The sequence below is a fragment of the Zophobas morio genome, unplaced genomic scaffold (assembly GCF_036711695.1).
Source record: "Zophobas morio isolate AGI-343-1 ecotype UQ-CSIRO unplaced genomic scaffold, CSIRO_AGI_Zmor_V1 ptg000054l, whole genome shotgun sequence".
Taxonomy (NCBI): domain Eukaryota; kingdom Metazoa; phylum Arthropoda; class Insecta; order Coleoptera; family Tenebrionidae; genus Zophobas; species Zophobas morio.
In genome coordinates this window covers 15,405-41,796 of record NW_026972159.1, presented here as the reverse complement: position 1 = coordinate 41,796, position 26,392 = coordinate 15,405, and the positions used below count along the sequence as shown (strand labels likewise).

At 32.4% G+C, this 26,392-nt stretch overlaps 1 protein-coding gene across 1 annotated transcript in view; it reads right to left on the bottom strand.

Moving 5' to 3' along the window:
• The window catches only part of LOC135142765 (sodium-dependent transporter bedraggled), a 60,047-nt gene extending 33,941 nt beyond the window's left edge, over positions 1–26,106 (bottom strand). Inside the window, exons 1-2 of the mRNA XM_064074509.1 lie at positions 25,281–26,106; positions 10,666–11,109 (exon numbers count right to left, since the gene is read on the bottom strand). Of these exons, the coding sequence (XP_063930579.1) occupies positions 10,666–11,109; positions 25,281–26,089 (1,253 nt within the window). The 5' untranslated portion in view covers positions 26,090–26,106. The remainder of the gene's footprint in view (positions 1–10,665; positions 11,110–25,280) is intronic.
• Positions 26,107–26,392: the final 286 nt, after the last annotated feature.

Genomic DNA, 26,392 nt, shown 5'->3' with positions numbered 1-26,392 from the left:
TCAAGATAAAGTGAGTGAAGAAAGTCCAAACGTGCAATGCCATCCGAAAGGTCAGCCTAGAAATCTTGAGCAACTGTAAATCCGCACCGATCTAAATTAGGCAAAACAATATCTGACGCCTCAGTACTTTAATAAAGCACCCGCGGGATGTTGCAAAAACGCCGTTTTCCTAATTAGATACGCACCAAATGCTCGACCACTTTCAAAACATATATATTGCACACGCAATTAAAACGTACCTCGCATGGGAGCAGTTTCGGTGGTGCTCGAAAGGGAGGAAATAGGCACCGAAGCCATACACCTCCATGGGTTCGGCTATCGCGGCACTACTGATTAAGATAAGACGAGGCAAAAAGATCGCAGGTCGCAAAAAGTGCTAATGCTCGCTAAAATTGGGTAAATTAATCGTGTTAGAGAGATATCGCCGAGCGATAATTGTAAATAAAGTCGCTAATTTGTGCGATTTGCATAATTATGGATTATGTGGTGCCGGCCAGGAAGTGCGGAATATGATCTAGATTGCGGGATAGATATTTCCGCGAAATAAATAATAACGGTGATTGGAGCAGGCGCGAGTACGAGGGGGCTTCGACAAAGACTTAACACGGGAATTATATTCAATATACAGGGTGTGTATAATATACAATTGGTTCTCAAGATATTTAACCGTTTTCAAACATTCTAGCGACCTGTATATCAGAAAAAAAAGTAAAAAATTAAGCCCCACCCACCCGCCCCTATCTAAATTGTGATGAATTTTTCATTCGCAGTCAGACAGAAGGGCGGAGCTTAAATGCAAAATCCGTATCTCTATGTAAAAAAAATCACCATATAATATCCCAATTTCTCTCAAATTCTCTCAGATTCTTCAATATTCGTCCAAACTCTTCCACTTTTTGTTAGATACTCTTAGATTTTTCTAAATTCTTCGAAATTCTTCAAAATGCGTTCGGATTCTCATAAGTTCCCTTTTCGAATCCTCCAATTTCTTCCATATTCTCGCAGATTCTTTCAAATTCCCCCAAATTCCTCCAGATTCTTTCAAAATCCTTTCATTTTCTTTACGTTCTACCTTTTGAATCGAAACCTCAAGATTCTTTAAAAATTTTCAATTCTGTTCGGATTGTTTGAGATCCTTATAAATCTTTTCAGATCCCTGCAGACTTTTCCAAATTCTTCCAGATTCTCCAATTTTTCTAGATTCTTCGAGATTCTCTCACATTTTTATAAACCCCCTCGAATTCTCTCAGATGCTTCCAGATTCTTTCGGAATTTCTCAAATTCTCTCGGATTCTATCACACTGCCTTAAATTCTCTCAGATTCTTCTAGTTTCTTCTAGATTCTTCAAAACAGCTAATATCCAAGATGAGATAAACAATAATTTTTCACGTTTATTTTAAAATATTAGAAAAAAATATTGAAAAGTCCAAAAATTAAGCCCCACCCACCCGCCCGGATCTAAATTGTGATGAATTTTTCATTCGCAATCAGACCGAGGGGCGGAGCTTAACTACAAAATCCCTATTTCCCTACAAAAATTTACCATTTTGAACAAGTTTTGAGTTTCTTGTTGTGAAAAGAAGACTTCGTAGTTACATTAAAAAAAAAGGCCCGCCCACCCGCCCTATCTCGATTGTAATGATTTTTCTTATTCGTCGTGAGTCGGGGGGCGGAGCTTAATTGCAAAATCCATATCTCTGTACAAAAAATCACCATTTTAAAGACGTTTTCAGTTTCTTGTTGGAAAAAGAAGACTACGTGAACTCAGAAAAAAAAATGATTCATTTTTTTTATTGTTTAATCAGAAAGAAAAGCTCGATTCAAAAACACATTAATTATATGGTAGTGCCATTTAAAAAAATTAGTCGAAAATTATAAGATTATAAAATTCGATTTTGCGGACTTTTACTTGGAATGAAAACAATATAGAAGGTATAGTTTCCCCAGTTCTAATTCGGTTTTATGATAGTACCCCACTGTGTAAAAGTTAACTTCCTTAACAATAGATTACTACTGCCGGTGATCGGACAGCAGTAATTTATTCTTAAGGAAGTTAACTTTGACACATTATAAAACCGAATTAGAACTGGGGAAACTATACTAGTCTACGGAGTAATAGAAGAAAAGAAGATTTAAGATTCTTAAAAAAAGACTATTGGGAGCCCCGAGAATATTTAATATTCTTAAAAAAAAGACACTTGGGGCCCCGAGAAGAAGAAATCGAAAAATCGAAAATTTTAAAAATCAAAAACATGAATAATCGAAAAATTGAAAGAAGGAACAAATAGAGAATTGAAAAGCCGGAAAATTGAAACATCGGAAAGTCGAGAAATCGGAAAATGGGGGAAATCAAAAAATCGATTAATCGAGAAATCGGCAATTTAAAAAAATCGAAAAATTAAAAAATCCCAAAACTGAAGCATCGAAAAATGAAGTAATCGAAAATTTGGAAATCGAGAAATTGAAAAACTGAAAAATCGAAAAAGTAAAAAATAGATTCAGAGAAAAATGAAAAAATTGAAGCATCAACTGAGAAATCCTGAAATATAGAAACTTGAGGAATAGGAAACTGAAAAATCGAGAAACTGAAAAATCTGAAAAAAATGGAACAATCGAAAGATTGATGCAGAAATCGAAAAATCGAAAATTTTAAAAATCAAAAAACTGAAAAATCAAAAACATGAATAATCGAAAACTTGAAAGAAGGAACAAATGGCGAATTGAAAAACTGAAAAATCGAAACATCGGAAAGTCGAGAAATCGGAAAATGGAGAAATCAAAAAATCGATTAATCGAGAAATCGGAAACTTGTAAAAATACAAAAATTAAAAAATCTCAAAACTGAAAGCATCGAAAAATGAAGTAATCGAAAATTTGAAAATCGAGAAATTAAAAAACTGAAAAATCGAAAAAGTAAAAAATGGATTCAGAGAAAAATAAAAAAAAATGAAGAATCAACTGAAAAATCCTAAAACTGAGATTTCGAAACTTGAGGAATAGGAAACTGAAAAATTGAGAAACTGAAAAATCTGAGAAAAATGGAATAATCGAAATATTGATGAAGAAATCAAAAATTTTAAAAATCAAAAAACTGAAAAATCAAAAACATGAATAATCGAAAAATTGAAAGAAGGAACAGATGGAGAATTGAAAAACTGAAAAATCGAAACATCGGAAAGTCGAGAAACCGGAAAATGGGGAAATCAAAAAATCGATTAATCGAGAAATCGGCAATTTAAAAAAATCGAAAAATTAAAAAATCTCAAAACTGAAACATCGAAAAATGAAGAAATCGAAAATTTGAAAATCGAGAAATTGAAAAACTGAAAAATCGAAAAAGTAAAAAATGGAATCAGAGAAAAATAAAAAAATTGAAGAATCAACTGAAAAATCCTAAAACTGAAAACTAAAACTTGAGGAATAGGTAACTTAAAAATCCAGAAACTGAAAAAACTGAGAAAAATGGAATAATCGAAAGACTGATGGAGAAATCGAAAAATCGAAAATTTTAAAAATCAAAAAAATGAAAAATCAAAAACATGAATAATCGAAAAATTGAAAAAAGGAACAAATGGCGAACTGAAAAATTGAAAAATCCAAACATCGGAAAGTCGAGAAATCGGAAAATGGGGAAATCAAAAAATCGATTAATCGAGAAATCGGAAATTTAAAAAAATCGAAAAATTAAAAAATCTCAAGGCTGAAGTATCAAAAAATAAAGAAATCGAAAATTTGAAAATAGAGAAATTGAAAAACTGAAAAACCGAAAAAGTAAAAAATGGATTCAGAGAAAAATCAAAAAATGGAAGAATCAACTGAAAAATCCTAAAACTGAAATTTTGAAACTTGAGGAATAGGAAACCGAAAAATCGAGAAACTGAAAAATCTGAGAAAAATGGAAGAATCGAAAGATTGACGGAGAAATCGAAAATTTTAAAAATCAAAAAACTGAAAAATCAAAAACATGAATAATCGAAAAATTGAAAGAAGGAACAAATGGAAAATTGAAAAACCGAAAAATTGAAACATCGGAAAGTCGAGAAACCGCAAAATGGAGAAATGAAAAAATCGATTAATCGAGAAATCGGAAATTTAAAAAAATCGAAAAATTAAAAAATCTCGAAACTGAAGCATCGAAAAATGAAATAATAATCGAAAATTTGAAAATCGAGAAATTGAAAAACTGAAAAATCGAAAAAGTAAAAAATGGAATCAGAGAAAAATAATAAAATTGAAGAATCAACTGAAAAATCCTAAAACTGAAATATCGAAACTTGAGGAATAGGAAACTGAAAAATCGAGAAACCGAAAAATCTGACAAAAATGGAACAATCGAAAGATTGATGGAGAAATCGAAAAAAAGAAAATTTTAAAAATCAAAAAACTGAAAAATCAAAAACATGACTAATCGAAAAATTGAAAAATTGAAAGAACAAACAAATGGAGAATTGAAAAATTGAAAAATCGAGAAATCAAAACGTCAAGCAATCGAAACATCAAAAAGTCGAGGAATAGGAAAATGAGGAAATCGAAAACTCGTTTAATCGAAAAATCGAAAATTTTCAAAAATCGAAAAATTGAAAAATCTCAAAACTGAAGTCATCGAAAAATGAAGAAATCGAAAATTTGAAAATCGAAAAATTGAAAAACTGAAAATCGAAAAAGTAAAAAATGGAGTCAGAAAAATCAAAAAATTGCAGAATCAACTGAAAAATCCTAAAACTGAAATTTCGAAACTTGAGGAATAGGAAACTGAAAAATCTGAGAAAAATGGAACAATCAAAAGATTCATCGAAAAATCGAAAAAACGAAAATTTTAAAAATCAAAAACATGAATAATCGAAAAATTGAAAAATTGAAAGAACAAACAAATGGAGAATTGAAAAATTGAAAAATCGAGAAATCAAAACGTCAAGCAATCGAAACATCAAAAATTCCAGGAATAGGAAAATGAAGAAATCGAAAACTCGATTAATCGAAAAATCGAAAATTTTCAAAAAACGAAAAACTGAAAAATCTCAAAACTGAAGGCATCGAAAAATGAAGTAAACGAAAATTTGAAAATCGAGAATTGAAAAACTGAAAAATCGAGAAAGTAAAAAATGGAATCAGAAAAATAAAAAAATTGAAGAATCAACTGAAAAATCCTAAAACTGAAATTTCTAAACTTTAAAAATCTGAGAAAAATGGAAGAATCAAAAGATTGATGGAGAAATCGAAAATTTTAAAAATCAAAAAACTGAAAAATCAAAAACATGAATAATTGAAAAATTGAAAAATTGAAAGAACAAACAAATGGAGAATTGAAAAATTGAAAAATCGAGAAATCAAAACGTCAAGCAATCGAAACATCAAAAATTCCAGGAATAGGAAAATGAAGAAATCGAAAACTCGATTAATCGAAAAATCGAAAATTTTCAAAAATCGAAAAACTGAAAAATCTCAAAACTGAAGGCACCGAAAAATTAAGTAAACGAAAATTTGAAAATCGAGAATTGAAAAACTGAAAAATCGAAAAAGTAAAAAATGAAATCAGAAAAATAAAAAAATTTCGAAACTTGAGGAATCGGCAACTGAAAAATCGGGACACTGAGAAATCTGAGAAAAATGGAAAAATCGAAAGATTGATGGAGAAATCGAAAAATCGAAAATTTTAAAAATCAAAAAACTGAAAAATCAAAAACATGAATAATCGAAAAGTTGAAAAACCAAACAAATGGAGAATTGAAAAATTGAAAAATCGAGAAATCAAAACGTCTAGCAATCGAAACATCAAAAAGCCGAGGAATAGGAAAATGAGGAAATCGAAAACTCGATTAATCGAAAAATCGAAAATTTTCAAAAATCGAAAAACTGAAAAATCTCAAAACTGAAGGCATCGAAAAATGAAGTAATCGAAAATTTGAAAATCGAGGATTGAAAAACTGAAAAATCGAAAAAATAAAAAATGGAATCAGAGAAAAATCAAAAAATTGAAGAATCAACTGAAAAATCCTAAAACTGAAATATCGAAACTTGAGGAATAGGAAACTGAAAAATCGAGAAACTGAAAAATCTGAGAAAAATGGAAGAATCGAAAGATTGATGGAGAAATCGAATAATCGAAAATTTTTAAAATCAAAAAACTGAAAAATCAAAAACATGAATAATCGAAAAATTGAAAGAAGGAACAAATGGAGAATTGAAAAATTAAAAAATCGAAACATCGGAAAGTCGAGAAATCGGAAAATGGGGAAATGAAAAAATCGATTAATCGAAAAATCGAAAATTTTCAAAAATCGAAAAATTGAAAAATCTCAAAACTGAAGGCATCGAAAAATGAAGTAATCGAAAATTTGAAAATCGAGAAACTGAAAATTTGAAAAATCGAAAAAATAAAAATTGGAATCAGAGAAAAGTCAAAAAATTGAAGAATCAACTGAAAAATCCTAAAACTGAAATTTCGAAACTTGAGGAATATGAAACTGAAAAATCGAGAAACTGAAAAATCTGAGAAAAATGGAAGAATCGAAAGATTGATGGAGAAATCGAAAAATCGAAAATTTTAAAAATCAAAAAACTGAAAAATCAAAAACACGAATAATCGAAAAATTGAAAAATTGAAAGAACAAACAAATGGAGAATTGAAAAATTGAAAAATCGAGAAATCAAAACCTCAAGCAATCGAAACATCAAAAAGTCGAGGAATAGGAAAATGAGGAAATCGAAAACTCGATTAATCGAAAAATCGAAAATTTTTAAAAATCGAAAAATTGAAAAATCTCAAAACTGAAGGCATCGAAAAATGAAGTAATCGAAAATTTGAAAATCGAGAAACTGAAAAACTGAAAAATCGAAAAAGTAAAAAATGGAATCAGAGAAAAATAAAAAAAAAGAAGAATCAACTGAAAAATCCTAAAACTGAAATGTCGAAACTTGAGGAATAGGAAACTGAAAAATCGAGAAAGTGAAAAATCCGAGAAAAATGGAAAATCGAAAAATCAAAAATTTTAAAAATCAAAAAACTGAAAAATCAAAAACATGAATAATCGAAAAATTGAAAGAACAAACAAATGGAGAATTGAAAAATTGAAAAATCGAGAAATCAAAACGTCAAGCAATCGAAACATTAAAGAGTCGAGGAATAGGAAAATGAGGAAAACGAAAACTCGATTAATTGAAAAATCGAAAATTTTCAAAAACCGAAAAATTGAAAAATCTCAAAACTGAAGGCATCGAAAAATGGAGTATTCGAAAATTTGAAAATAGAGAAATTAAAAAACTTAAAAATCGGAAAAAGTAAAATAATATCAGAAATCGAATCAGAAAAATCAAAAAATTGAAGAATCAACTGAAAAATCCTAAAACTAAAATATCGAAACTTGAGGAATAGGAAACTGAAAAATCTGAGAAAAATGAAACAATAGGAGGAATAGGAAAATTAGGAAATCGAAAACACGATTAATCGAAAAATCGAAAATATTTAAAAATCAAAAAATTGAAAAATCTCAAAACTGAAGCACAGAAAACTGAAGCATAGAAAGATTAAGTAATCGAAAATTTGAAAATCGAGAAATAGAAAATCTAGTAGATTCGGCTACTCGACAAAATAAAATTCAACCTTCATCTAATCAAAAAAATCAATGAAATGAAAAACGGGGGTGGGCGGGGTTAGTTTTACCTTTTTGTCTAGATTCGACTGTAAAGTCCACTTTTTGTTCAATAAAATGAGTGATCAGAAAGGAAACCGGGTGGGTGGGGGGAGCCACTTTCAATTTTTTAAATATAGTAATTAAATAAGGCAATGAAATTCAAAACCGCAAATGGGTGGGGTCAATTTTAGCTTTTTGTCTAAATTCCACTGTTGTTTAATATAAAATGCACTTTTCGTCCAATAAAGTGAGTAACCAAAAAGAAAATCGGGTGGGTGGGCGGGGTAAGACTAGTGCACCACTTGACGCAGTAAAATTCAGTCTTCAGGTAATTCAAAAGCGATGGTGGGTGGAGTTAGTTTTACCTTTTTTGCCTAGATTCCAATGATTACCACTAGAAAATCCCCTTTTAGCCCAGTAAAATGACTGATAAGAAAGAAAACCGGGTGGGTGGGCGGGGCAACTTTGAGTGTTTATAAGCAATTTTCATCCAACGAGTAAATAAATAAGCCAATGAAATCTAAAAGCAGAGGGGGGTGAGGTTAGTTTTAGCTTTTTGTCTAGATTCCGTGTTATTCAATATAACATTCACGTTTCGTCTAATAAAATGAGAGAGAAAAACAAAACAGTGTGGGTGGGTGGGGCCACTTTGAAATTTTTTTGATTAGATTCGATCAATTGCCAAAATAGTATTCAATTTTCAACTCCCAATAAACAAGATAAGCCAATGAAATGCAAATACAGGTGGGAGGGATTAATTTTACCTTTTAGTCTATTTTACTATTGCTTGTCCACTTTTCGTCTCTGCCAATTAAATGAGGACTAATTTCATTGGCTCCTAATTAAAGACGAATTTCATCTCGGCTAACATGACATTCTAAAATTTTCTTTTCGATTTGTGTATTTTATAGAATTTACAGAAAATTTAAATATTTAAGAACTTGAAAAATAGAAAATTGAAGTAATTAAAATTTTGCCGAAAACGTCCAGATTTAAGCAAAAAGGGCTTTCAATGGGAGAAATAAACACCAATAAAAGTTATAAATTCAGAAAATTTAAACTGAGGGTCACCACAACAAAAGTAAATTCAAAATTTTGGGAAGGTTTCACATTCTTAAAAGGAGATATTTAGCGCCCCCGAGAAGGTTTTACATAAAAAAAAATACATTTGGCGCCCCCGAGAAGGTTTTACATTTTTAAAAAAAGACATTTGGCGTCCCCGAGAAGGTTTTACATTTTTAAATATGACGGTTGAGTACTCCGAGAAAGTTTCACATTGTTAAAAAAATACATGGGGGGCCCTTGAGGTTTCACATTTAAAAAAAAAAACATTTGGCGCCCCCGAGAAAGTTTACATTTTTAAAAAAGACAGTTGGGACCCCCGAGAAGGTTTCACATTGTTAAAAAAATACATTTGGGGCCCTTGAGAAGGTTTCACATTAAAAAAAAAACATTTGGGGCCCCCCAGAAGGTTTCACATATAAAAAAAAACAACATTTGGCGTACCGAGAAGGTTTTACATTTTTAAAAAAGACAGTTAGGACCCCCGAGAAGGTTTCACATTTTTAAAAAATACATTTGGGGCCCCCGAGAAGGTTTCACATTTAAAAAAAAAAAAAACATTTGGTGCCCCCGAGAAGGTTTTACATTTTTACAAAAGACAGTTGGGACCTCCGAGAAGGGTTCATATTCTTAAAAAAATACATTTGGCGCCCCCGAGAAAGTAAAGTGGGGTAATTTCATGAACAAAAAATTTGTTATGTCGTCATAAACATAGATAATACACAATGCAAAAAAAAAGAGAAAGAAAAAAAATGAAAGGCCAAGTTTGGAATCGAACGCGCGACGTCCGGTCCGCGTTAGTGACTCGTAACCACTAGTCCACGACCGGGATACCTCACGCTAATGGTAAACTGTTATTATACCTTGCATTACGTTTTTGGAAAAATTTGGACGTTCAGGGAAAAACTCAAAGCGTATTCATACACCACACTTATAGGACTACATTGTTGTTTAACAGTTAAATCAAATATTCATAGAATTCTTTGAAATGATTTAATCAAATTGTTGGTGGGGACCATTAGCAAAATTTTGGTTAGTATTTAACCATCTAAATGATATTTCTAATATACATATAAAATTTGAGAATAATTGGTTTTAGTCAATAATGTTAAAAAAAATTTGTTAAATCACATTGAGAGTACAATTTTATTTTATTGCCTCCATAACCTTGTCGCATAGACTAAAATTCGACTAATAACTCACCACCAGAGACAGCGCCTCTCGGATCTTTACAACAGACTTTCCTAAGTGCCAAACTCGTCGCGCAGACGCCCCCTTAACGGTAATTCCTGATCACTTCTCGTATTACCAACTCCCACAGACTACGTGGGCTCCAAATTCGTTTTCGATCCAATGCCAACAACTACACTAATTCCATTAACTTATTCACGATTTACAATCACACTTAAGGATACCCGCACGGCCACCATACGCTTCCAGCGCCCAGGAAGTTATGCAAATTTCCTCATATTTCGTCGGCCAGACTTGGCAGGATTCTCCCTAAACATCGGAGAAACCACTGCAAAGCTCTTCCGACCTTATGTCGAACGGAAACACACAAGAATGCACTTGTAAGGAAGCTCCGCAGCTAATCTGCGATCTAAATCTTACACCCGACATGCAAAAGAGGTTGCCAACGCGGAAACTAACAGTGCTCAGACTAAAATTTCGATGCTGTCGATTGTCGAAATCAGTGAATGAAAAGAAGCGAGATTTAGGTGCGGAAAGAGATGTTAATTTTCCGGAACTAATTACCTCGAGTGCGTGGCCGACTTCCGCGCTTAGTATACTGACTTAAGTCACTTAAGTGGGGTTAATCAGAAGCACGCAACAACCGTAGTTGTACTGACCGTCTTGACGCGAAATTTTCGATTATAAATCGCCACGTGGGTGATTGTAATCTTTTGGAAGAAGTGTGGTGGAGATTTGGCGTAGGTAGTACCCGTTGATAAGAATCGAGGGTCAACTCACCTCTGCTGGTCTTGTTGTGTGGGCGTCGGCGCCGAGGTGCAACTAGGACTCGTGTCCACGGTGGACGCCAGGCTGGTGACACTCGACGACAGACTCCTGGGGCGCCTTGAAGACGCCGAGCTGCTCCTGGTGCGGCCTGCCGGCTCCTGCGGAACCGCGCCCTCTTCTCTCGTGCGCGCGCGCCCCAAGCGCGACGGAGCGCTGAGGGGCCGCGTCGCCTCCGGCGGTGGCGGTGGCGGCGACGGCGGCGGCTCAGGCTCGTCGGCGGCGTCACTGGGCAGCCGGAAGTGGCGCAACCGACGCATGGAGCTGCGCAGCCACGCGCGGTCCTTCGGCGGCTCCACCACCACGCTGCCGGTGCAACAGTCGGCGGCGGCGTGCGCGCGTCGCTCAGCCGCCGCCGCCTGCTGCAGCCACCCCCAGTCCACCTCAGAGTCACCCATCCTACAAACAAACCCATGGTAAAAAATTGGTCAAAAAACTAAAAAAAAAAATCCTAAGATATAGATCTCCACGTGCTAATTAAAAAATATAGTGTCTCTATGATCTCGGAATAAGATTTCCGAAAAACTAAATTTTTGAAAAATTTAGAAAAAATTGCCAGTTTTTTTTTAGATTCTGGAAAAATTGCAGGATTTTTCGAAGAAATGACGCCGAAAATAGCTTGTGGATTCCCGAACACACAAGAAAATGCCTTTGAGTAATTTTCGAAGACCGTCGAAAAATTATCCTTTCTCGAATTTTGGATTTTCCGACTTTTCGATTTCTTGTTTCTCGACTTTTGAGTTTTGGATTTTTCGATTGATTCTTCCAACTTTTAATTTATCGACTTTTCAAACTGACGTGAAAGCGAGTTCATGATTTTTAAGACTTTACCAAAAAAAAAATGGTTAAAATGGGTTAGACAGGCTCAATTTTTTAAATCAGAATTTTGTTTAGATTCTTGAACTGGAGGCTCAATTTTTCAGACGAAATAATAAAATTTTGCACTATTTTTCGATCACCTTTGAAAATTATCCAAAGATATTATCTTGTATATTGTATATATACAAAATTCTACGATCTAGATCTCGACATGCTGATCTAAAAAATAGCGCCTCTATGATTTCGGACCAAGATTTTCGAAAGGTTAATGGTTTTTAAAAATCCCTAGAAAACGTCAATTTTATATTGTCTATTCTGGGAAAAATAATAGCAATTTTCGAAGAATTAAATCCGAAAATAACTTGTGGAGGTCCAAATATACAACAAAAGATCTTTCGGTAATTTTCGAAAATGGTCGAAAATTTCATAATTTCGTTTTAAAAAAATTGTGCTTCCGGAAAATATTGTCCAAAAAACTACAAAAGGTTCTAGGATATAGATCTCACTATGCTGATTCCAATAACATAACAATCCCGGACCAAGATTTTCGAAATATATATTTTTTTTTAATTTTCAAAAAATCGTCAATTTTACATTAGCGATTCTAGAAAATACTGAATTTTTTCGAAAAACTGTAGCTGAGAATAGCCTGTGGAGTCAAAATTTAGAACAAAATTTCTTTGAGTAATTTTCAGATCGAAAATTTCGCAACTTCGCATTGAAAAAGTGAGCTTTTGGAAAATATTGTTCAAAAAAACTAAAAAATAACCTAAGAAATACATCTCCACGTGCTGATTAAAAAATATAGCGTGCCTAAAAAATCCACAAAAAAATTGACAGTTTTTTTAGTGATTCTGGAAAAATTGCAGGATTTTTAGATGAAATGAAGCCGAAAATAGCTTGTGGATCCCCGAACACACAAGAAAATGCTTTTGAGTAATGTTCGAAGACCGTCGGAAAATGATCCTTTCTCGATTTGTGGATTTTCCGACTTTTCGATTTCTTGTTTCTCGATTTCTGAGTTTTGAATTTTTCGATTGATTCTTCCAACTTTTAATTTTTCGACTTTTCAAACTGACGTGAAAGCGAGTTCACGATTTTTAAGGCTTTACCAAAAAAAAAAAATGGTTAAAATGGGTTAAACAGACTCAATTTTTTAAATCATAGTTTTGTTTAGATTTTTGAACAATTTTTCTGGAAGCTCAGTTTTCAGACGAAATAATGAAATTTATGCACTATTTTTCGATCACCTTTGAAAATTACCCAAAGGTATTTTCTTGTGAATTTTGACTTTCACAAGCAAGTTTTGACTTTATTTCTTCAAAAATTCATACTATTTTTCCACAGTCGCCAATATAAAATTGGCAATATTTTGGGAAATTTTACAAAATTTGATGTTTCGAAAATCTTGGTCCAGGATCATAGACACGCTATATTTTTTAAGTCAGCACGTCAAAGTCTATACCCTAGATTTTTTTGTAGATTATTGGACAACATTTTCGAACGCTCAATTTTTTAATACGAAATTATTAAATTTTCATGTTCGAAAATTTCCCAAAACTATTTTCTTGTTGATTTGGACCTCCAGAAGCTATTTTCGGCTTCATTTCTTCGAAAATTCATACTGTTTTTCCAAAATCGCCAATATAAAATTGGCAAGTTTTTGGGGAATTTAAAAAAAATTAATATTTCGAAAATCTTTGTCTGGAATCAGGCTAATTCTACGATATGGATATCGACGTGCTGATTTAAAAAATATAGTGCGTCTATGATTCCGGACCAAGATTCTTGAAAAATTAATTGTATTTAAAAATTCCAAAAAAATTGTCAATTTTATAGTGGCGATTTTGAAAAAAATACGAATTTTCCAAGAAATCAAAAAGAAAATAGCTTGTGGATGTCGAAATCTGCAACAAACTACCTTTCGATACTTTTCTAAGGCGGTCAAAAAATCGTCCAAAATTTCAAAATTTCGTATTGAGAAACTGATCTTTTGGAAAATTTTGTCCAAAAATCTACAACAAAATTCTACGATATAGATCTCGACATGCTGATCTAAAAAATAGCGCCTCTATGATTCCGGACCAAGATTTTCGAAAGATTAATGGTCTTTAAAAATCCCAAGAAAACGTCAATTTTATATTGTCTATTCTGAGAAAATAGTAGCAATTTTCGAAGAAATAAATCCGAAAATAGGTTGTAGAGGTACAAATACACAACAAAATATCTTTCGATCATTTTCGAAAATGGTCGAAAATTTCATAATTTCGTTTTAAAAAAATCTCTTTGGGTAATTTTCAAAGATGGTCGAAAAATGATCGAAAATTTCGCAACTTCGCATAGAAAAATTGTGCTTTTGGAAAATATCGTTCAAAAAACTAAAAAAAATCCTAAGACATACATCTCCACGTGCTGATTAAAAAATATAGCGTGCCTATGATCTCGGAACAACATTTCCCGAAAAACTAAATTTTTGAAAAATTCAGAAAAATTGCCAGTTTTTTTAGTGATTCTGGAAAAATTGCAGGATTTTTCCAAGAAATGAAACCGAAAACAGCTTGTGGATCTCCGAACACACAAAAAATGCCTTTGAGTAATTTTCGAAGACCGTCGAAAAATTATCCTTTCTCGATTTTTCGATTTTCCGACTTTTCGATTCCTTGTTTCTCGACTTCTGAGTTTTGAATTTTTCGATTGATTCTTCCAACTTTTAATTTTTCGACTTTTCAAACTGACGTGAAAGCGAGTTCACACTTTTTAAGACTTTACAAAAAAAAATGCTTAAAATGGGTTAGACGGGCTCAATTTTTTAAATCACAATTTTGTTTAGATTTTTGAATGATTCTTTTGGAAGCTCTATTTTTCAGACGAAATAATGAAATTTTGTAGTAATTTTAGATCACCTTTGAAAATTACCCATGGGTATTTTCTTGTGGGTTTTGACCTTCACAAGCTTTTTTTGACTTTATTTCTTCAAAAATTCATACTATTTTTCCACAGTCTCCAATATAAAATTGGCAATTTTATATTGGGAATTTTTAAAAATTTGATGTTTCGAAAATCTTTGTCCCGGATCATAGACACGCTATATTTTTTAAGTCAGCACGTCAAAGTCTATACCCTAGATTTTTTGTAGATTTTTGGACAATATTTTCGAAAAGCTCAATTTTTTAATACGAAATTATTAAATTTTCATGTTCGAAAATTTCCCAAAACTATTTTCTTGTTGACTTGGACCTCCACAAGCTATTTTCGTCTTCATTTCTTCGAAAATTCCTACTGTTTTTCCAGAATCGCCAATATAAAATTGACAAGTTTTTGGGAATTTTAAAAAATTAATATTTCGAAAATCTTTGTCTGGAGTCAGGCTAATTCTACGATATGGATATCGACGTGCTGATTTAAAAAATATAGTGCGTCTATGATTCCGGACCAAGATTCTCGAAAAATTAATTGTATTTAAAAATCCCAAAAAATTGTCAATTTTATATTGGCGATTTTGGAAAAAATACGAATTTTCGAAGAAATCAAAATGAAAATGGCTTGTGGATGTCGAAATCTGCAACAAACTACCTTTAGATAATTTTCTAAGGCGGTCAAAAAATGGTCCAAAATTTGAAAATTTCCTATTGAGAAACTGATCTTTTGGAAAATTTTGTCCAAAAATCTACAACAAAATTCTACGATATAGATCTCGACATGCTGATCTAAAAAATAGCGCCTCTATGATTCCGGACCAAGATTTTCGAAAGATTAATGGTTTTTAAAAATCCCAAGAAAACGTCAATTTTATATTGTCTATTCTGGGAAAAATAGTAGCAATTTTCGAAGAAATAAATCCGAAAATAGCTTGTGTAGGTCCAAATCTACAACAAAATGTCTTTCGATTATTTTCGAAAATAATCGAAAATTTCATAATTTTGTTTTAAAAAAATTGTGCTTCCGGAAAATATTGTCAAAAAAACTACAAAAAATTCTAGGATATAGATCTCGCTATGCTGATTCCAATAACATAACAATCCCGGACCAAGATTTTCGAAATATATATTTTTTTTAATTTTCAAAAAATTGTCAATTTTATATTAGCGATTCTAGAACATAGTGAATTTTTTCGAAAAACTGTAGCCCAGAATAGCCTGTGGAGTCAAAATTTACAACAAAATCTGTTTGGGTAATTTTCAGAGATGGTCGAAAAATGATCGAAAATTTCGCAACTTCGCATCGTAAAATTGACCTTTTAGAAAATATCGTTGAAAAAACTAAAAAAAAATCTAAGATATACATCTCCACGTGCTGATTAAAAAATATAGCGTGCTACGATCTCGGAACAAGATTTCCCGAGAGACTAAATTTTTGAAAAATTCAGAAAAAATTGCCAATTTTTTTAGTGATTCTGAAAAAATTGCGGGATTTTTCGAAGAAAAGAAGCCGAAAATAACTTGTGGATCCCCAAACACACAAGAAAATGCTTTTGAGTAATGTTCGAAGACCGTCGGAAAATTATCCTTTCTCGATTTGTGGATTTTCCGACTTTTCGATTTCTTGTTTCTCGACTTCTGAGTTTTGAATTTTTCGATTGATTCTTCCAACTTCTAATTTTTCGACTTTTCAAACTGACGTGAAAGCGAGTTCACAATTTTTAAGACTACCAAAAAAAAAATGGTTAAAATGGGTTAGGCAGGCTCAATTTTTTTAATCAGAATTTTGTTTAGATTTTTGAACAATTTTTCGGGACACTCAATTTTTCAGACGAAATAATGTAATTTTGCACTATTTTTCGATCACCTTTGAAAATTACCCAAAGGTATTTTCTTGTGGACCTTGACCTTCACAAGCAAGTTTTGACTTTATTTCCTCAAAAATTCATACTATTGTTCCACAGTCGCCAATATAAAATTGGCAATGTTTTGGGAAATTTTACAAAATTTGATGTTTCGAAAATCTTTGTCCAGGATCATAGACACGCCATATTTTTTAAGTCAGCACGCCAAAGTCTATACCCTAGATTTTTTTGTAGATTTTTGGACAATATTTTCGAAAAGCTCAATTTTTTAATACGAAATTATTAAATTTTCATGTTCGAAAATTTCCCAAAACTATTTTCTTGTTGATTTGAACCTCCACAAGCTATTTTCGGCTTCGTTTCTTCGAAAATTCCTACTATTTTTCAGAATCGCCAATATAAAATTGGAAATTTTTGTGAATAAAAAAAATTAATATTTCGAAAATCTTTTTCTGGAGTCAGGTTAATTCTACGATATGGATATCGACCTACTGATTTAAAAAATATAGTGCGTCTAAGATTCGGGACCAAGTTTCTCGAAAAATTAATTGTATTTAAAAATCCCAAAAAATTGTCAATTTTATATTGGCGATTTTGGAAAAAATACGAATTTTCGAAGAAATCAAAATGTAAATGGCTTGTGGATGTCGACATCTGCAACAAACTACCGTTAGATAATTTTCTAAGGCGGTCAAAAAATGGTCTAAAATTTCAAGATTTCGTATTGAGAAACTGATCTTTTGGAAAATTTTGTTCAAAAATCTACAACAAAATTCTACGATATAGATCTCGACATGCTGATCTAAAAAATATAGCGCCTCTGTGATTCCGGACCAAAATTAATGGTTTTTAAAAATCCCAAAAAACGTCAATTTTATATTGTCTATTCTGGGAAAAATGGTGGCAATTTTCGAAGAAATAAATCTAAAAATAGCTTGTGGAGGTCCAAATATACAACAAAATGTCTTTCGATCTTTTTCGAAAATGGTCGAAAATTTCATAATTTCGTTTTAAAAAAATGTGCTTTCTGAAAATATTGTCCAAAAAACTACAAATAATTCTAGGATATAGATCTCGCTGTGCTGATTCCAATAACATAACAATCCCCGACCAAGATTTTCGAAATATATATATTTTTTTAATTTTCAAAAAATCGTCAATTTTATATTAGCGATTCTAGAACATACTGAATTTTTTCGAAAAACTGTAGCCCAGAATAGCCTGTGGAGTCAAAATTTACAGCAAAATCTCTTTGGGTAATTTTCAGACATGGTCGAAAAATGATCGAAAATTTCGCAACTTCGCATTGAAAAATTGAGCTCTTGAAAAATATCGTTCAAAAAAACTGAAAAAAAAAAACATCTAAGATAAACATCTCCACGTGCGCATTAAAAAATATAGCGTGCCTATGATCTCGGAACAACATTTCCCGAAAAACTAAATTTTTGAAAAATTCAGAAAAATTGCCAGTTTTTTTAGTGATTCTGGAAAAATTGCAGGATTTTTCCAAGAAATGAAACCGAAAACAGCTTGTGGATCCCCGAACACACAAAAAATGCCTTTGAGTAATTTTCGAAGTCCGTCGAAAAATTATCCTTTCTCGATTTTTGGATTTTCTGACTTTTCGATTTCTTGTTTCTCGACTTCTGAGTTTTGAATTTTTCGATTGATTCTTCAAACTTTTAATTTTTCGACGTTCAAAACTGACGTGAAAGCGAGTTCACAATTTAAGACTTTACAAAAAAAAAAGGTTCAAATGGGTTCGACAGGCTCAATTTTTTAAATCAGAATTTTGTTTAGATTTTTGAACTGGAAGCTCAATTTTTCAGACGAAATAATGAAATTTTGTACTATTTTTCGATCACCTTTGAAAATTACCAAAGGTATTTTCTTGTGGATTTTGAGTTTCACAAGCAATTTTTGATTTTATTTCTTCAAAAATTCGTACGATTTTTCCACAGTCGCCAATATAAAATTGGCAATATTTTGGGAATTTTAAAAAATTTGATGTTTCGAAAATCTTTGTCCAGGATTTTTTAAGTCCGCTCGTCAAAGTCTATACCCTAGATTTTTTTTGTAGATTTTTGGACAATATTTTCGAAAAGCTCAATTTTTTAATACGAAATTATTAAATTTTCATGTTCGAAAATTTTCCAAAACTATTTTCTTGTTGATTTGGACCTCCGCAAGCTATTTTCGGTTTCGTTTATTCGAAAATTCCTACTGTTTTTCCAGAATGGCCAATGTAAAATTGGCAAGTTTTTGGGAATTTAAAAAAATTAATATTTCGGGAATCTTTGTCTGGAATCAGGCTAATTCTGCGATATGGATATCGACGTGCTGATTTAAAAAATATAGTGCGTCTATGATTCCGGACCAAGATTCTCGAAAAATTAATTGTATTTAAAAATCCCAAAAAATTGTCAATTTTATATTGGCGATTTTGGAAAAATACGAATTTTCGAAGAAATCAAACTGAAAATAGCTTGTGGATGTCGAAATCTGCAACAAACTACCGTTAGATAATTTTCTAAGGCGGTCAAAAAATGGTCCAAAATTTCAAAATTTCGTATTGAGAAACTGATCTTTTGGAAAATTTTGTCCAAAAATCTACAACAAAATTCTACGATGTAGATCTCGACATGCTAATCTAAAAAATATAGCCCCTCTATGATTCCAGACCAAGATTTTCCAAAAGATGAATGGTTTTTAAAAATCCCAAGAAAACGTCAATTTTATATTGTCTATTCTGGGAAAAATTGTAGCAATTTTCGAAGAAATAAATCCGAAAATAGCTTGTGGAGTTCCAAATATACAACAAAATGTCTTTCGATCATTTTCGAAAATGGTCCAAAATTTCATAAGTTCGTTTTAAAAAAAATGTGCTTTCTGAAAATATTGTCCAAAAAACTACAAAAAATTCTAGGATATAGATCTTGCTGTGCTGATTCCAATAACATAACAATTCCGGACCAAAATTTTCGGAATATATATTTTTTTAATTTTCAAAAATCGTCAATTTTTTATTAGCGATTTTAGAACATACTGAATTTTTTCGAAAAACTGTAGCCCAGAATAGCCTGGGGAGTCAAAATTTACAACAAAATCTCTTCGGGTAATTTTCAGAAATTGTCGAAAAATGATCGAAAATTTCGCAACTTCGCTTTGAAAAATTGAGCTTTTGGAAAATATCGTTCAAAAAACTAAAAAAAAATTCTAAGATATACATCTTCACGTGTGGATTAAAAAATATAGCGTGCCTATGATCTCGGAATAAGATTTCCCGAAAAACTAAATTTTTTAAAAACTCAGAAAATTGCCAGTTTTTTTTTAGTGATTCTGGAAAAATTGCAGGATTTTTTGAAGAAATGAAACCGAAAATAGCTTGTGGATCCCCAAACACACAAGAAAATGTCTTTGAGTAATTTTCGAAGTCCGTCGAAAAATTATCCTTTCTCGATTTTTGGATTTTCCGACTTTTCGATTTCTTGTTTCACGACTTCTGAGTTTTGAATTTTTCGATTGATTCTTCCAACTTTTAATTTTTCGACTTTTCAAACTGACGTGAAAGCGAGTTCACAATTTTTAAGACTTTACCAAAAAAAATTGTTAAAATGGGTTAGACAAGCTCAATTTTTTAAATCAGAGTTTTGTTTAGATTTTTGAACAATTTTTCTGGAAGCTCGATTTTTCAGACGAAATAATGAAATTTTGTACTATTTTTAGATCACCTTTGAAAATTACCCAAAGGTATTTTCTTGTGGATTTTGACCTTCACAAGCAAGTTTTGACTTTATTTCCTCAAAAATTCATACTATTTTTCCACAGTCGCCAATATAAAATTGGCAATATTTTGGGAATTTTAAAAAAATTGATGTTTCGAAAATCTTTGTCCAGGATCATAGACACGCTATATTTTTTAAGTCCGCACGTCAAAGTCTATTCCCTAGCCTTTTTTGTAGATTTTTTGACAATATTTTCGAAAAGCTCTATTTTTTAATACGAAATCATTAAATTTTCATGTTCGAAAATTTCCCAAAACTATTTTCGTGTTGACTTGGACCTCCACAAGCTATTTTCGTCTTCGTTTCTTCGAAAATTCCTACTGTTTTTCCAGAATCGCCAATATAAAACTGGAAAGTTTTTGGGAATTTAAAAAAATTAATATTTCGAAAATATTTGTCTGGAATCAGTCTAATTCTACGATATGGATATCGACGTGCTGATTTAAAAAATATAGTGCGTCTATGATTCCGGACCAAGATTCTCGAAAAATTAATTGTATTTAAAAATCCCAAAAAATTGTCAATTTTATATTGGCGATTTTGGAAAAAATACGAATTTTCGAAGAAATCAAAATGAAAATGGCTTGTGGATGTCGAAATCTGCAACAAACTACCTTTAGATAATTTTCTAAGGCGGTCAAAAAATGGTCCAAAATTTCAAAATTTCCTATTGAGAAACTGATCTTTTGGAAAATTTTGTCCAAAAATCTACAACAAAATTCTACGATATAGATCTCGACATGCTGATCTAAAAAATATAGCGCCTCTATGATTCCGGACCAAGATTTTCGAAAGATTAATGGTTTTTAAAAATCCCAAAAACGTCAATTTTATATTGTCCCTTCTGGGAAAAATAGTAGCAATTTTCGACGAAATAAATCCGAAAATAGCTTGTGGAGGTCCAAATATACAACAACATATCTTTCGATAATCTTCGAAAATGGTCGAAAATTTCATTATTTCGTTTTAAAGAAATTGTGCTTTCGGAAAATATTGAGCAAAAAACTACAAAAAATTCTAGGATATAGATCTCTCTATGCTGATTCCAATAACATAACAATCCCGGACCAAGATTTTCGAAATATAATTTTTTTTAATTTTCAAAAAATCGTCAATTTTATATTAGCGATTCTAGAATATACTGAATTTTTTCAAAAAACTGTAGGCGAGAATATCCTGTGGAGTCAAACTTTACAACAAAATCTCTTTGGGTAATTTTCAGAGATGGTCGAAAAATGATCGAAAACTTCGCAACTTCACATCGAAAAATTGAGCTTTTGGAAAATATTTTTCAAAAGACTTAAAAAAAATTCTAAGATATACATTTCCACGTGCGGATTAAAAAATATAGCGTGCCTATGATCTCGGAACAAGATTCCCGAAAAACTAAATTTTTGAAAAATTCAGAAAAAATTGCCAGTTTTTTTTAGTGATTCTGGAAAAATTGCAGGATTTTTCGAAGAAATCAAGCCGAAAATGGCTTGTGGATCCCCAAATACACAGAAAATGCCTTTGAGTAATTTTCGAAGACCGTCGAAAAATTATCCTTTCTCGATTTGTGGATTTTCCGACTTTTCGAGTTCTTGTTTCTCGACTTTTGAGTTTTGGATTTTTCGATTGATTCTTCCAACTTTTAATTTTTCGACTTTTCAAAATGATGTGAAAGCGAGTTCACAATTTAAGACTTAACAAAAAAAAATGGTTCAAATGGGTTCGACAGGCTCAATTTTTTAAATCAGAATTTTGTTTAGATTTTTAAACTGGAAATTCAATTTTTTAGACGAAATAATGAAATTTTGCACGATTTTTCGATCACCTTTGAAAATTACCCAAAGGTATTTTGTTGTGGATTTTGACCTTCGCAAGCAATTTTTGACTTTATTTCTTCAAAAATTTATACTATTTTTCCACAGTCGCCATTATAAAATCGGCAATATTTTGGAAATTTTAAAAAAATTGATGTTTCGAAAATCTTTGTCCAGGATAATAGACACGCTATTTTTTAAGTCAGCACGTCAAAGTCTATACCCTAGATTTTTTTGTAGATTTTTGGACAATATTTTCGAAAAGCTCATTTTTTAATACGAAATTATTAAATTTTCATGTTCGAAAATTTTCCAAAACAATTTTCTTGTTGATTTGGACCTACGCAAGCTATTTTCGGCTTCGTTTATTCGAAAATTCCTACTGTTTTTCCACAATCGCCAATGTAAAATTGGCAAGTTTTTGGGAATTTTAAAAAATTAATATTTCGAAAATCTTTGTCTGGAGTCAGGCTAATTCCACGATATGGATCTCGACGTGCTGATTTAAAAAATATAGTGCTTATATGATTCCGGACCAAGATTCTCGAAAAATTAATTGTATTTAAAAATCCCAAAAAATTGTCAATTTTATAGTGGCGCTCTTGGAAAAAATGCGAATTTTCGAAGAAATCAAAATGAAAATAGCTTGTGGATGTCGAAATCTGCAACAAACTACCTTTAGATAATTTTCTAAGGCGGTCAAAAAATGGTCCAAAATTTCAAAATTTCATATTGAGAAACTGATCTTTTGGAAAATTTTGTCCAAAAATCTGCAACAAAATTCTCCGATATAGATCTCGACACGCTGATCTAAAAAATATAGCGCCTCTATGATTCCGGACCAAGATTTTCGAAAGGTTAATGGTTTTTAAAAATCCCTAGAAAACGTCAATTTTATATTGTCTATTCTAGGAAAAATAATAGCAATTTTCGAAGAAATAAATCCGAAAATAACTTGTGGAGGTCCAAATATACAACAAAAGATCTTTCGGTAATTTTCGAAAATGGTCGAAAATTTCATAATTTCGTTTTAAAAAAATTGTGCTTCCGGAAAATATTGTCCAAAAAACTACAATAGGTTCTAGGATATAGATCTCACTATGCTGATTCCAATAACATAACAATCCCGGACCAAGATTTTCGAAATATATTTTTTTTTAAATTTTCAAAAAATCGTCAATTTTACATTAGCGATTCTAGAAAATACTGAATTTTTTCGAAAAACTGTAGCTGAGAATAGCCTGTGGAGTCAAAATTTAGAACAAAATTTCTTTGAGTAATTTTCAGATATGGTCGAAAAATGATCGAAAATTTCGCAACTTTGCATCGAAAAAATGAGCTTTTGGAAAATATTGTTCAAAAAACTAAATAAAATTCTAAGTTATGCATCTCCACGTGCTGATTAAAAAATATAGCGTGCCTATGATCTCGGAACAAGATTTCCCGAAAAACTAAATTTTTGAAAAATTCAGAAAAAAGTGTCAGTTTTTTAAAGTGATTCTGGAAAAATTGCAGGATTTTTCGAAGAAATGAAACTGAAAATAGCTTGTGGATCCCCAAATACACAGAAAATGCCTTTGAGTAATTTTCGAAGACCGTCGAAAAATTATCCTTTCTCGAATTTTGGATTTTCCGACTTTTCGATTTCTTGTTTCTCGACTTTTGAGTTTTGGATTTTTCGATTGATTCTTCCAACTTTTAATTTATCGACTTTTCAAACTGATGTGAAAGCGAGTTCATGATTTTTAAGACTTTACCAAAAAAAAAATGGTTAAAATGGGTTAAACAGACTCAATTTTTTAAATCATAGTTTTGTTTAGATTTTTGAACAATTTTTCTGGAAGCTCAATTTTTCAGACGAAATAATGAAATTTTGCACTATTTTTCGATCACCTTAGAAAATTACCCAAAGCTATTTTCTTGTGGATTTTGACATTCACAAGCAATTTTTGACTTTATTTCTTCAAAAATGTATACTATTTTTCCACAGTCGCCAATATAAAATTGGCAATATTTTGGGAAATTTTACAAAATTTGATGTTTCGAAAATCTTTGTCCAGGATCATAGACACGCTATATTTTTTAAGTCAGCACGTCAAAGTCTATACCCTAGATTTTTTTGTAGATTTTTGGACAATATTTTCGAAAAGCTCAATTTTTTAATACGAAATCATTAAATTTTCATGTTCGAAAATTTCCCAAAACTATTTTCTTGTTGATTTGAACCTCCACAAGCTATTTTCGGCTTCGTTTCTTCGAAAATTCCTACTATTTTTCCAGAATCGCCAATATAAAATTGGAAATTTTTGTGAATAAAAAAAATTAATATTTCGAAAATCTTTGCCTGGAGTCAGGTTAATTCTACGATATGGATATCGACTTACTGATTTAAAAAATATAGTGCGTCTAAGATTCGGGACCAAGTTTCTCGAAAAATTAATTGTATTTAAAAATCCCAAAAAATTGTCAATTTTATATTGGCCATTTTGGAAAAAACACGAATTTTCGAAGAAATCAAAATGTAAATAGCTTGTGGATGTCGAAATCTGCAACAAACTACCGTTAGATAATTTTCTAAGGCGGTCAAAAAATGGTCTAAAATTTCAAAATTTCGTATTGAGAAACTGATCTATTGGAAAATTTTGTTCAAAAATCTACAACAAAATTCTACGATATAGATCTCGACATGCTGTTCTAAAAAATATAGCGCCTCTGTGATTCGGGACCAAAATTAATGGTTTTTAAAAATCCCAAAAAACGTCAATTTTATATTGTCTATTCTGGGAAAAATGGTGGCAATTTTCGAAGAAATAAATCTAAAAATAGCTTGTGGAGGTCCAAATATACAACAAAATGTCTTTCGATCTTTTTCGAAAATGGTCGAAAATTTCATAAGTTCGTTTTAAAAAAAATGTGCTTTCTGAAAATATTGTCCAAAAAACTACAAAAAATTCTAGGATATAGATCCTGCTGTGCTGATTCCAATAACATAACAATTCCGGACCAAAATTTTCGGAATATATATTTTTTTAATTTTCAAAAATCGTCAATTTTTTATTAGCGATTTTAGAACATACTGAATTTTTTCGAAAAACTGTAGCCCAGAATAGCCTGGGGAGTCAAAATTTACAACAAAATCTCTTTGGGTAATTTTCAGAGATGGTCGAAAAATGAGCTTTTGGAAAATATTTTCCAAAAATCTAAGAAAAAAATTCTAAGATATAAATCGTCACGTGCTGATTAAAAAATATAGCGTGCCTATGGACGGACGGACAGACAGACAGACGGAAATGAGAGACTTATTTCTTCGTACTTAGGAGTCATAAAAGGTCATGAAAACTCGATTACAAAAAAGGCAGGTGATAGAAAATATCGTACCTGGGTAGTACCGGGCGCTCCCTCTTCCCGCCCGTCACGGTAGCCCGGTACGGGTGGTTCCGTTCCAGCGCTTCGCTGCGCCTCCCACACGCACTCCTCGGTCTCAACGTGGCCGACACCTGGGGCTCGCTGTCAACAAACCCGCGGTTCACGCACCCCGAAGCCAAAAACCTCGCATAATTCTCCTCCATCTGTCGAAGTCGATTCCTCAAACTAACATCTTCGGAGCTAGCGGTCTCGGTGTGTAGCGAACTCGCGCTACTTCGTATGCTTGGTTGCTCGGTGGTTTCGAGCGATGCGTCATTAACGTTATCGTCGAGTTCGAGTGCTTGTAGATAGTTGTCTAGGTCGAGCAGGCACGCTTCGACGCTCTCGGTGGAGTCGTCGTTGGCGAGGATCTTGTCGGACTCGAGGAGGGAGGCGTTGAGGATGTCGTCGAGGTTCCTGAGGACGGTGAGGGCCTCGATGTTGTCGCACGACCAGGATTTGTCGAGGTGGTTCTTGGGGGGGTGGTGCAGGAGGGCTTCGCTGTTGCTGCGGCGCACGGAGCTGCTCCTGGTGAACTCGTTGTCGTCGTCTATGGTGATGAGGATGTCCTCCACGTCGACGCTGTGGCGTCGGTCGGGACAAGGGAGGGAAGAGTGGGCGCTGGTTTGGAGTTTTTGCTCGAGGACTGGAAGTTCTGAGTCGAGTAGGTTGTCCGAAATGGCGTCGGGTTGGCATGGGAAGGGGGGGACTCGGGGGAGGACGGGCGAGCCTACGTGGAGGTCTATTAAGTCTTCAGTGTCTGCATTCTCGTTGGTGGACATGGTGGATTATGCTACCATTTCCTGGAAGAAGGGAATTTGTTCAGAATTGGGCTAACAAATCCCGGTTATTTATGATAATCTCTAACCTCTAAACATTGAAACAAATATAGAGAATACCAATAACAGTGTAAGAAACTAAACTATACAACTGTTGTTTACAACCATAATCCAAAAATTTTGACTTATGAAAAATTCTATAACTTAAATATCGAACAATTGAAGGATGAAAAATCCAAAAATTGGAAAATTTGACAATTGAAATATCAAAAATTGAAAATTGTTTAATTAACAACCGAAAACTGA